This window comes from Lepisosteus platostomus, chromosome 6, assembly GCF_059453375.1.
Source record: "Lepisosteus platostomus isolate fLepPlt1 chromosome 6, fLepPlt1.hap1, whole genome shotgun sequence".
In the NCBI taxonomy this organism is placed as follows: Eukaryota; Metazoa; Chordata; class Actinopteri; order Semionotiformes; family Lepisosteidae; genus Lepisosteus; species Lepisosteus platostomus.
The window spans coordinates 2,083,583-2,096,886 of record NC_142616.1 but is presented as its reverse complement, the minus strand read 5'-3'; the positions used below and the strand labels follow the sequence as shown (position 1 = coordinate 2,096,886).

Below are 13,304 nucleotides of genomic sequence, written 5' to 3'. Positions count from 1 at the left end.
GAGACACTCCTCACACAGAGAGATGAACACAGACCCCAGAGACACTCCTCACACAGGGAGATGAACACAGACCCTAATACAGACCCCAGAGACACTCCTCACACAGAGAGATGAACACAGACCCTAATACAGACCCCAGAGACACTCCTCACACAGAGAGATTAACACAGACCCTAATACAGACCCAGAGACACTCCTCACACAGAGAGATGAACACAGACCCTAATACAGACCCCAGAGACACTCCTCACACAGAGAGATGAACACAGACCCTAATACAGACCCCAGAGACACTCCTCACACAGAGAGATGAACACAGACCCTAATACAGACCCCAGAGACACTCCTCACACAGAGAGATGAACACAGATCCTAATACAGACCCCAGAGACACTCCTCACACAGAGAGATGAACACAGATCCTAATACAGACCCCAGAGACACTCCTCACACAGAGAGATGAACACAGACCCTAATACAGACCCCAGAGACACTCCTCACACAGAGAGATCAATACAGACCCTAATACAGACCCCAGAGACACTCCTCACACAGAGAGATCAATACAGACCCTAATACAGACCCCAGAGACACTCCTCACACAGAGAGATGAACACAGACCCTAATACAGACCCCAGAGACACTCCTCACACAGAGAGATGAACACAGACCCTAATACAGACCCCAGAGACACTCCTCACACAGAGAGATGAATACAGACCCTAATACAGACCCCAGAGACACTCCTCACACAGAGAGATCAATACAGACCCTAATACAGACCCCAGAGACACTCCTCACACAGAGAGATGAACACAGACCCTAATACAGACCCCAGAGACACTCCTCACACAGAGAGATGAACACAGACCCTAATACAGACCCCAGAGACACTCCTCACACAGAGAGATGAACACAGACCCTAATACAGACCCCAGAGACACTCCTCACACAGAGAGATGAACACAGACCCTAATACAGACCCCAGAGACACTCCTCACACTGGGAGATGAACACAGACCCTAATACAGACCCCAGAGACACTCCTCACACAGGGAGATGAACACAGACCCTAATACAGACCCCAGAGACACTCCTCACACAGAGAGATGAACACAGACCCTAATACAGACCCCAGAGACACTCCTCACACAGAGAGATGAGCACAGACCCTAATACAGACCCCAGAGACACTCCTCACACAGAGAGATGAACACAGACCCTAATACAGACCCCAGAGACACTCCTCACACAGAGAGATGAACACAGACCCTAATACAGACCCCAGAGACACTCCTCAGACAGAGAGATGAACACAGACCCTAATACAGACCCCAGAGACACTCCTCACACAGGGAGATGAACACAGACCCCAGAGACACTCCTCACACAGAGAGATGAACACAGACCCTAATACAGAACCCAGAGACACTCCTCACACAGAGAGATGAACACAGACCCTAATACAGACCCCAGAGACACTCCTCACACAGAGAGATGAATACAGACCCCAGAGACACTCCTCACACAGAGAGATGAACACAGACCCCAGAGACACTCCTCACACAGAGAGATGAACACAGACCCCAGAGACACTCCTCACACAGAGAGATGAACACAGACCCCAGAGACACTCCTCACACAGAGAGATGAACACAGACCCTAACACAGACCCCAGAGACACTCCTCACACAGAGAGATGAACACCTGGACTGACCTCTCCTGCAGGTGGGCGGGGCGTTGCTCCAGGACAGATCCCACTGGCAGGTGATGATGTCGGAGCCGACGATGTCGTAGCCCGGCTGGCACTCGTAGGTCACCACGCTGCCCCTCACCAGGCTGGGGTGGGAGGAGCTGCTCCAGCCCGAGCTGACGGGCGGCAGCGCGGCACAGGTGTCGTTCCGCTCCACCTCTGGGGGCGGAAACAGGCGGGAATCCCGAGGAGCCCAGAGACGACACCCTCATGCCGGCCGGGGCTCTGGGGCCCTGTCTGTGTGGAGTCTGCGTGTTCTCCCCAGGCTGGTGTGGCACTGGCACTGGTGTGAGTGTGTGAGTGTGTGAGCGTGTGTGGCACTGGTGTGAGTGTGTGAGTGTGTGTGGCACTGGCACTGGTGTGAGTGTGTGAGTGTGTGTGGGACTGGCACTGGTGTGAGTGTGTGAGTGTGTGAGCGTGTGTGGCACTGGCACTGGTGTGAGTGTGTGAGTGTGTGTGTGTGGCACTGGCACTGGTGTGAGTGTGTGAGCGTGTGTGGCACTGGTGTGAGTGTGTGAGTGTGTGTGGCACTGGCACTGGTGTGAGTGTGTGTGTGTGTGTGTGGCACTGGTGTGAGTGTGTGAGTGTGTGTGGCACTGGCACTGGTGTGAGTGTGTGAGTGTGTGTGTGTGTGTGGCACTGGCACTGGTGTGAGTGTGTGAGTGTGTGAGTGTGTGTGTGTCTGTGTGTGTCTGTGTGTGAGTGTGTGAGTGTGTGAGTGTGTGACCGTGTGTGAGTGTGTGACCGTGTGTGACCGTGTGTGGCACTGGTGTGAGTGTGTGTGAGTGTGTGTGAGTACGAGTGTACTGTGGAGTCACCGAAGGGACTTTACCGCGGTAGTGGATGAGGAAGCCCTGGCTGAGGATGAAGGAGGAGTCGTCAGCATCACTCTGGAACTGGATCGTGACCTCTGACCCCAAAGAGTACACCCGGAAACGCTCCCGCGACCCCAGGTACTGGCCAAACACGTGAGCAGTGAGGTCATGGCCATCATACAGGGTGAGGATATCACTGCGTCGGATATTGAGTCTGAGAGAGAGAGGGGTTAATACAGACACTGACTGGACACTCCAGTACATGAACACTGCACTGAGAGAGAGGGGTTAATACAGACACACTGACTGGACACTCCAGTACATTAACACTGCACTGAGAGAGAGAGGGGTTCATACAGACACACTGACTGGACACTCCAGTACATGAACACTGCACTGAGAGAGAGAGGGGTTAATACAGACACACTGACTGGACACTCCAGTACATTAACACTGCACTGAGAGAGAGAGAGGGGTTAATACAGACACACTGACTGGACACTCCAGTACATTAACACTGCACTGAGAGAGAGAGGGGTTAATACAGACACACTGACTGACACTCCAGTACATTAACACTGCACTGAGAGAGAGAGGGGTTAATACAGACACACTGACTGACACTCCAGTGCATTAACACTGCACTGAGAGAGAGAGGGGTTCATACAGACACACTGACTGGACACTCCAGTACATGAACACTGCACTGAGAGAGAGAGGGGTTAATACAGACACACTGACTGGACACTCCAGTACATTAACACTGCACTGAGAGAGAGAGGGGTTAATACAGACACACTGACTGGACACTCCAGTACATGAACACTGCACTGAGAGAGAGAGAGGGGTTAATACACACACACTGACTGGACACTCCAGTACATTAACACTGCACTGAGAGAGAGAGGGGTTAATACAGACACACTGACTGGACACTCCAGTACATTAACACTGCACTGAGAGAGAGAGGGGTTAATACACACACACTGACTGGACACTCCAGTACATTAACACTGCACTGAGAGAGAGAGGGGTTAATACAGACACACTGACTGACACTCCAGTACATTAACACTGCACTGAGAGAGAGAGGGGTTAATACAGACACACACACTGGACACTCCAGTACATTAACACTGCACTGAGAGAGAGAGAGGGGTTAATACAGACACACTGACTGGACACTCCAGTACATTAACACTGCACTGAGAGAGAGAGGGGTTAATACAGACACACTGACTGACACTCCAGTACATTAACACTGCACTGAGAGAGAGAGGGGTTAATACAGACACACTGACTGACACTCCAGTACATTAACACTGCACTGAGAGAGAGACGGGTTAATACAGACACACTGACTGGACACTCCAGTACATTAACACTGCACTGAGAGAGAGAGGGGTTAATACAGACACACACACTGGACACTCCAGTACATTAACACTGCACTGAGAGAGAGAGAGAGGGGTTAATACAGACACCCTGACTGGACACTCCAGTACATGAACACTGCACTGAGAGAGAGAAGGGTTAATACAGACACACACACTGGACACTCCAGTACATTAACACTGCACTGAGAGAGAGAGGGGTTAATACAGACACCCTGACTGGACACTCCAGTACATTAACACTACACTGAGAGAGAGAGGGGTTAATACAGACACCCTGACTGGACACTCCAGTACATTAACACTGCACTGAGAGAGAGAGGGGTTAATACAGACACACTGACTGGACACTCCAGTACATTAACACTGCACTGAGAGAGAGAGGGGGGTTAATACAGACACACTGACTGGACACTCCAGTACATTAACACTGCACTGAGAGAGAGAGAGGGGTTAATACAGACACACTGACTGGACACTCCAGTACATTAACACTGCACTGAGAGAGGGGGGTTCATACAGACACACTGACTGGACACTGCAGTACATTAACACTGCACTGAGAGAGAGGGGTTAATACAGACACACTGACTGGACACTCCAGTACATTAACACTGCACTGAGAGAGAGAGGGGTTAATACACACACACTGACTGGACACTCCAGTACATTAACACTGCACTGAGAGAGAGAGGGGTTAATACACACACACTGACTGGACACTCCAGTACATTAACACTGCACTGAGAGAGAGGGGGGTTCATACAGATAATGAAAGAGATGGAGAGTGAAGGAGAAAGACTCACATCTGGATGTCCAGTTCAATGCGCTTGTCCTCACTAACATGAATCTGCCAGACACAGTCCTGCCCTTTAGAGTAACTCTGAGGCCAGTCAGGAGACAGGACTGTACCTGAGGGCTCAGAGAGCTCCCCTCCACACAGTGCTGAAGGACAGAGAAGAATGAGAGGGGTTAATACAGACACACTGACTGGACACTCCAGTACATTAACACTGCACTGAGAGAGAGAGGGGTTAATACAGACACACTGACTGGACACTCCAGTACATTAACACTGCACTGAGAGAGAGAGGGGTTCATACAGACACACTGACTGGACACTCCAGTACATTAACACTGCACTGGGAGAGAGAGGGGTTACTACAGGCACACTGACTGGACACTCCAGTACATTAACACTGCACTGAGAGAGAGGGGGGTTAATACAGACACACTGACTGGACACTCCAGTACATTAACACTGCACTGAGAGAGACAGGGGTTAATACAGACACACTGACTGGACACTCCAGTACATTAACACTGCACTGAGAGAGAGAGGGGTTAATACAGACATACTGACTCAACAGTGCACACAGAGAGAGGGGTGATATATGTTTATTACGGTCTTTTAACTGTGTTATTCAGAAAGAGTTAGTGAAGATTTCTCTTCCCAGAAAGCTGTTCCTCAAGTGTACAGGCACTGTGTGTCTGTGTGTTTTCGGAGAGGTGCTTGCTGTACCTTTGCAGACTGGCTCGCTCTCGTTCCAGCGGGGTTCGCTGGGATCGATGCACTCGATAACCCCTGACCCCTGCTCCATGAGGAAGCCAGGAGAGCAGGAGAAGGTCACTCTCGTGCCAACCTGGTAGGACAGGTCAGTGGTGCTGAAGTTCCCATGAAGTAGGAATGGCTCATAGCAGTGCTCTGCATCAAAGGCTGAAGAGACAGAGAGAGGGGTTAAAACACAGACACTGACTGGACACTCCAGTACATTAACACTGCACTGAGAGAGAGAGGGGTTCATACAGACACACTGACTGGACACTCCAGTACATTAACACTGCACTGAGAGAGAGAGAGGGGTTAATAGAGACACATTTAAAAATAATTTATTGTGTTGGTTGTGTATCATCTGTTTGCTAAAGGTCTGTCAGCTATTCTGGACACCTCTCTCCCACCTTCATAGCGCAGTGCCAGAAGCAGTGGGATTCCCGAGTTTTCTGACTGCAACTCCAAGAAGAGCGAGGAGCCCTCACTGACGATCCCTCTTTCTGGAATGTCGTCTATATCAGAATCAAACTGCAGCAGAGCCTGAGAGTTGTTCCCACTCCGAACAATGAGCCTGAGAAAGAGAGAGGGGTTAATACAGACACACACACTGGACACTCCAGTACATTAACACTGCACTGAGAGAGAGAGGGGTTCATACAGACACACACACTGGACACTCCAGTACATTAACACTGCACTGAGAGAGAGGGGTTCATACACACACACTGACTGGACACTCCAGTACATTAACACTGCACTGAGAGAGAGAGGGGTTAATACAGACACACTGACTGGACACTCTAGTATATTAACACTGCACTGAGAGAGAGAGGGGTTCATACAGACACACTGACTGGACACTCCAGTACATTAACACTGCACTGAGAGAGAGGGGGGTTAATACAGACACACACACTGGACACTCCAGTACATTAACACTGCACTGAGAGAGAGAGAGGGGTTAATACAGACACCCTGACTGGACACTCCAGTACATGAACACTGCACTGAGAGAGAGAGAGGGGTTAATACACACACACTGACTGGACACTCCTGTACGTTAACCTGACCTGTCATTGTCCTCGTCCAGGGCCACCCTCTCGAAGTGGAGGTGGAGCCTGTGTCCCTCTCTGGCCTCCAGCAGCCAATGGCAGCTCAGGTTGTTGCTGTGGTTACCGGATGGCGTGGGAGAGAGGATCCGCCCCAGAGTGGCATTCCGAATCCACCCTCCACATGTCACTGCTGAGAGGAGAGGGGAGAGAGGGGAGAGAGAGGAGAGATATGTCGATATTATATAATATGTCTTTGTTGTAAATGTCTGTAACATGTCTGTAGATTTGATTTTACTTCTATTTTTTGTTTTGTTCTATGTTAATTTTATTATTTTTATTTGCTTTGGCAACACTGATTGTACCTATCGGTCATGCTAATAAAGCACCTTGAATTGAATTGAGAGGAGAGAGAGGGGAGAGGGGAGAGAGAGGGGGGGAGAGGGGAGAGAGAGAGGAGAGAGAGGGGAGAGAGAGGAGAGAGAGGGGAGAGAGAGAGGAGAGAGAGTGGAGATAAACTCGATCCCAACAACTACCGGGGCATCTGTGTGAACAGTAACCTGGGGAAGGTATTCTGCAGTATCCTGAACACACGAATACTGGCCTTCCTTACCGAACACAATGTCCTGAGTAAAAGTCAGATTGGCTTCTTGCCAGATCACCGCACATCTGATCACATTTACACCCTACACACACTGATAGACAAACACGTCCACCAAAAACACAAAGGAAAAATTTTTGCCTGCTTTGTCGATTTCAAAAAAGCATTTGACTCGATTTGGCATGAGAGATTGTTTTATAAACTACTCCAAAGTGGCATAGGGGGCAAAGTGTACGACATCATTAAATCAATGTATTCAGAGAGCAAATGTGCAGTGAAAATTGGAAACAAAAGGACTAAATTCTTCACCCAAGGCCGCGGGGTGAGACAGGGCTGCAGCCTGAGCCCAACACTGTTCAATATCTATATCAATGAATTAGCAGGAATGTTGGAGCAGTCTGCAGCTCCTGGTCTTACACTACACGACACAGAAATCAAGTTCCTGCTCTACGCAGATGACCTGGTCCTGCTGTCGCCCACAGAACAGGGGCTGCAGCAGAACCTGGCACTGCTGGAGCAGTACTGTCAGACCTGGGCACTGACAGTCAATCTGGACAAGACCAGAGTTATGGTTTTCCAGAAGAAAGCCAGACCTCAGGGAAACAGGTACAAATTCACACTGAACAACAACACATTGGAGCACACATCCAGCTACACATATCTCGGTCTCACCATCAGCTCTTCCGGGAGTTTTGACCTGGCAGTGAAGGCACTGAGGGAGAAGGCACTCAGGGCTTTCTACGCAATAAGAAGGAGGCTCTTCAACATCAACCCACCAACAAGAATCTGGCTCCAAATATTTGAAAGTGTAATCCAACCCATTGCCCTATACGGCAGTGAAGTTTGGGGTCCCCTCACAGACCAGGATTACACCCAATGGGACAAACACCCCACAGAAACTCTGCACATGGAGATCTGTAGAATCATCCTCCGTGTGCAGAGAAAAACTCCTAACAACGGGTGCAGGGCCGAATTAGGCCAGTACCCACTATTGATAAACATACAGAAAAGAATATTAAAGTATTGGCTACACCTAAAAAACAGTGACCAAAATTCCTACCACCACAAAGCCCTGCTGAGCCAAGAGCTGAGCCCAAAACAGAGCCCCCTGAGCCAGCTGGTCCTGAGGCTCACCGACCTGAGCCACACCAACACTAACCAGCCTCAGGACAGCACTGCTAGAGCACCACAACCCAGACTCAACCACATCACAGCACAGATCAAACAGCAATATCTCACACACTGGGACACACACACACAAACACAACATAAACTGGAATGCTACAGAACCTTAAACAGACAATACACACTAGCTGAATATTTGACCAAAATAAAAAATAACAAACAGAAACAGACCCTGACGAAGTACAGGCTCAGTGACCACAACCTGGCCATAGAAACTGGGCGACACAGGCAGACCTGGCTGCCCAGAGAGGACAGGCTGTGCTCCCACTGCCAGCAGGGAGAAATAGAGACAGAGGTGCACTTCCTACTGCACTGTGACAGATACTCTGGGATTAGAGAAACATTCTTCCTGAAATTCAGAAATCTAATCCCAGAGTTCCCACACCTGCCAAAACCACAACAGGTCCCAATCCTACTGGGAGAGGGAGGAGGGAACTCAGTTGATCTGGCAGCCCAGTATGTGATCTCCTGTCACAGCCTGAGGAACAGTGAGTCTGTCTCCCAATAATGCTCCAGCCGCCTACAGTATATGTCGATATTATATAATATGTCTTTGCTGTAAATGTCTGTAACATGTCTGTAGATTTTATTTTACTTCTATTTTTTGTTTTGTTCTATGTTAATTTTATTATTTTTATTTGCTTTGGCAACACTGATTGTACCTATCGGTCATGCTAATAAAGCACCTTGAATTGAATTGAATTGAATTGAGAGGAGAGAGAGGGGAGAGAGAGAGGAGAGAGAGGGGAGAGAGAGAGGAGAGAGAGAGGAGAGAGAGGGGAGAGAGAGAGGAGAGAGAGGGGAGAGAGAGGAGAGAGGGGAGAGAGGGGAGAGAGGGGAGAGAGGGGAGAGAGAGAGGAGAGAGGAGAGAGGGGAGAGGGGAGAGAGAGGAGAGAGGGGAGAGGGGAGAGAGAGGGGAGAGAGGAGAGAGAGGAGAGAGAGGGGAGAGAGGGGAGAGAGAGAGGAGAGAGGAGAGAGGAGAGAGGAGAGAGGAGAGAGGAGAGAGGGGAGAGGGGAGAGGGGAGAGGGGAGAGGGGAGAGAGAGGGGAGAGGGGAGAGAGAGAGGAGAGAGGAGAGAGGAGAGAGGAGAGAGGGGAGAGGGGAGAGGGGAGAGGGGAGAGAGAGGAGAGAGGGGAGAGAGGAGAGAGAGGGGAGAGAGAGAGGAGAGAGGAGAGAGGGGAGAGGGGAGAGAGAGGGGAGAGAGAGGGGAGAGAGAGGGGAGAGGGGAGAGGGGAGAGAGAGGGGAGAGAGAGGGGAGAGAGAGGGGAGAGGGGAGAGGGGAGAGAGAGAGGGGAGAGATGAAGTGAGAGGAGAGAGGAGAGATGAAGTGAGAGGAGAGAGGAGAGATGAAGTGAGAGGAGGGAGGAGAGATGAAGTGAGAGGAGGGAGGAGAGATGAAGTGAGAGGAGAGAGGAGAGATGAAGTGAGAGGAGAGAGGAGAGATGAAGTGAGAGGAGGGAGGAGAGATGAAGTGAGAGGAGGGAGGAGAGATGAAGTGAGAGGAGAGAGGAGAGATGAAGTGAGAGGAGAGAGGAGAGATGAAGTGAGAGGAGAGAGGAGAGATGAAGTGAGAGGGGGTTTAAGTCTCCTCTCCTCTCCTGCTGTGAGAGGCGTCTCCCCCTCTCCTCCCGGATGCAGTGGGACTGGGAGGTGAACAGGGAGCTGCAGGTGGGGGTCTGACCAGGTCTAACTGTGTCAGTGTCCTGTACTGGGAGCTACTGACACCTGTCAGACAAGAGCACACGCACTGCACACGCACTGCACACGCACTGCACACGCACTGCACACGCGCTGCACACACACTGCACACGCGCTGCACACGCGCTGCACACGCACTGCACACGCACTGCACACGCACTGCACACACGCTGCACACGCGCTGCACACACGCTGCACACACGCTGCACACGCGCTGCACACGCGCTGCACACACACTGCACACGCACAGCACACGCGCTGCACACGCGCTGCACACTGCACGCACACTGCACACACAGCACCCAAGCTACACACACAGCACGCACACTGCACACGACATACACTACAGACACATTCACACTACACACGTATTCACACACAAACCACACTGTACACACACTGCACACACTGCACACACACTACAGACACATTCACACTACACACGTATTCACACACACCACACACTGCACACACACTACACATACACTACAGGCACACTGCACACGACACACTACAGACACATTCACACTACACACGTATTCACACACAAACCACACTGTACACACACTGCACACACTGCACACACACTACAGACACATTCACACTACACACGTATTCACACACACCACACACTGCACACACACTACACATACACTACAGACACACTGCACATGATATACACTACACACGTATTCACACACACCACACACTGCACACACACTACACATACACTACAGGCACACTGCACACGACATACACTACAGACACATTCACACTACACACGTATTCACACACAAACCACACTGTACACACACTGCACACACACTACAGACACATTCACACTACACACGTATTCACACACAAACCACACTGTACACACACTGCACACACTGCACACACACTACAGACACATTCACACTACACACGTATTCACACACACCACACACTGCACACACACTACACATACACTACAGGCACACTGCACACGACACACTACAGACACATTCACACTACACACGTATTCACACACAAACCACACTGGACACACACTACACACACTGCACACACACTACAGACACACTGCACATGATATACACTACAGACACATTCACACTACACACGTATTCACACACACCACACACTGCACACACACTACACATACACTACAGGCACACTGCACACGACACACTACAGACACATTCACACTACACACGTATTCACACACAAACCACACTGTACACACACTGCACACACTGCACACACACTACAGACACATTCACACTACACACGTATTCACACACACCACACACTGCACACACACTACACATACACTACAGGCACACTGCACACGACACACTACAGACACATTCACACTACACACGTATTCACACACAAACCACACTGTACACACACTGCACACACTGCACACACACTACAGACACATTCACACTACACACGTATTCACACACACCACACACTGTACACACACTACACATACACTACAGGCACACTGCACACGACACACTACAGACACATTCACACTACACACGTATTCACACACAAACCACACTGTACACACACTGCACACACTGCACACACACTACAGACACACTGCACATGATATACACTACAGACACATTCACACTACACACGTATTCACACACACCACACACTGCACACACACTACACATACACTACAGGCACACTGCACACGACACACTACAGACATATTCACACTACACACGTATTCACACACAAACCACACTGTACACACAGTGCACACACACTACAGACACACTGCACATGATATACACTACAGACACATTCACACTACACACGTATTCACACACAAACCACACTGTACACACACTGCACACACTGCACACACACTACAGACACATTCACACTACACACGTATTCACACACACCACACACTGCACACACACTACACATACACTACAGGCACACTGCACACGACACACTACAGACACATTCACACTACACACGTATTCACACACAAACCACACTGTACACACACTGCACACACTGCACACACACTACAGACACACTGCACATGATATACACTACAGACACATTCACACTACACACGTATTCACACACACCACACACTGTACACACACTACACATACACTACAGGCACACTGCACACGACACACTACAGACACATTCACACTACACACGTATTCACACACAAACCACACTGTACACACACTGCACACACTGCACACACACTACAGACACATTCACACTACACACGTATTCACACACACCACACACTGCACACACACTACACATACACTACAGGCACACTGCACACGACACACTACAGACACATTCACACTACACACGTATTCACACACACCACACACTGTACACACACTACAGGCGCACTGCACACACACATGACACACTGCACACAACGCACGCACACTGCACACGACATACACTACAGACACATTCACACTACACACGTATTCACACACACCACACACTGCTCACGACATTAACACTACACACGTATTCACACACACTGTACACTCACCCATTCTCACACACACTGCACACACACACTGCATACTCACCCACTCTCTCTCACACACACACACACACACACACACACACACACACACACACACACACACACACACTGCTGACTCACCGACACACTGCGGTTCGGTGGCGCTCCAGAGAGGTCGAGTGGAGTTCAGGCAGGTCACGACCTCATGACCCCTGACCTCGTAACCGGGGTCACAGTGAAAGTGGGCGGAGCCTCCTGGGTGAAGGTCAGTCACAGACACCCCCCCTCCAGCCGGGGAGAGAGGAAAGGAGCAGGAGAGGAGGAACGCTGAAGAGAGACGAAGAATAAACACACAGCAGGACAGGAGACACAGTGAGAGAGAGGAGATCACAGAGACTCCCTCAGTCATAAACACACACAGCAGGACAGGAGACAGTGAGAGAGAGGAGATCACAGAGACACCCTCAGTAATAAACACACACAGCAGGACAGGAGACACAGTGAGAGAGAGGAGATCACAGAGACTCCCTCAGTAATACACACACAACAGGACAGGAGACACAGTGAGAGAGAGAGGAGATAACAGAGGATCCCTCAGTAATAAACACACACAGCAGGACAGGAGACACAGTGAGAGAGAGGAGATCACAGAGGATCCCTCAGTAATGAACACACACAGCAGGACAGGAGACAGTGAGAGAGAGGAGATCACAGAGAC

General features: G+C 50.1%; 1 protein-coding gene across 3 annotated transcripts in view; it reads right to left on the bottom strand.

Moving 5' to 3' along the window:
- sez6l2 (seizure related 6 homolog (mouse)-like 2) overlaps positions 1 to 13,304 on the bottom strand; it is a 44,941-nt gene that overhangs the window by 15,675 nt on the left and 15,962 nt on the right. For 2 of the 3 annotated variants that reach the window (XM_088637323.1, XM_088637325.1), the window contains exons 7-13: positions 12,728 to 12,913; positions 6,585 to 6,756; positions 5,922 to 6,085; positions 5,485 to 5,679; positions 4,769 to 4,907; positions 2,586 to 2,782; positions 1,718 to 1,912 (exon numbers count right to left, since the gene is read on the bottom strand). In XM_088637323.1, the coding sequence (XP_088493449.1) occupies positions 1,718 to 1,912; positions 2,586 to 2,782; positions 4,769 to 4,907; positions 5,485 to 5,679; positions 5,922 to 6,085; positions 6,585 to 6,756; positions 12,728 to 12,913 (1,248 nt within the window). The remainder of the gene's footprint in view (positions 1 to 1,717; positions 1,913 to 2,585; positions 2,783 to 4,768; positions 4,908 to 5,484; positions 5,680 to 5,921; positions 6,086 to 6,584; positions 6,757 to 12,727; positions 12,914 to 13,304) is intronic. The other variant, XM_088637324.1, reaches the window with a different exon arrangement.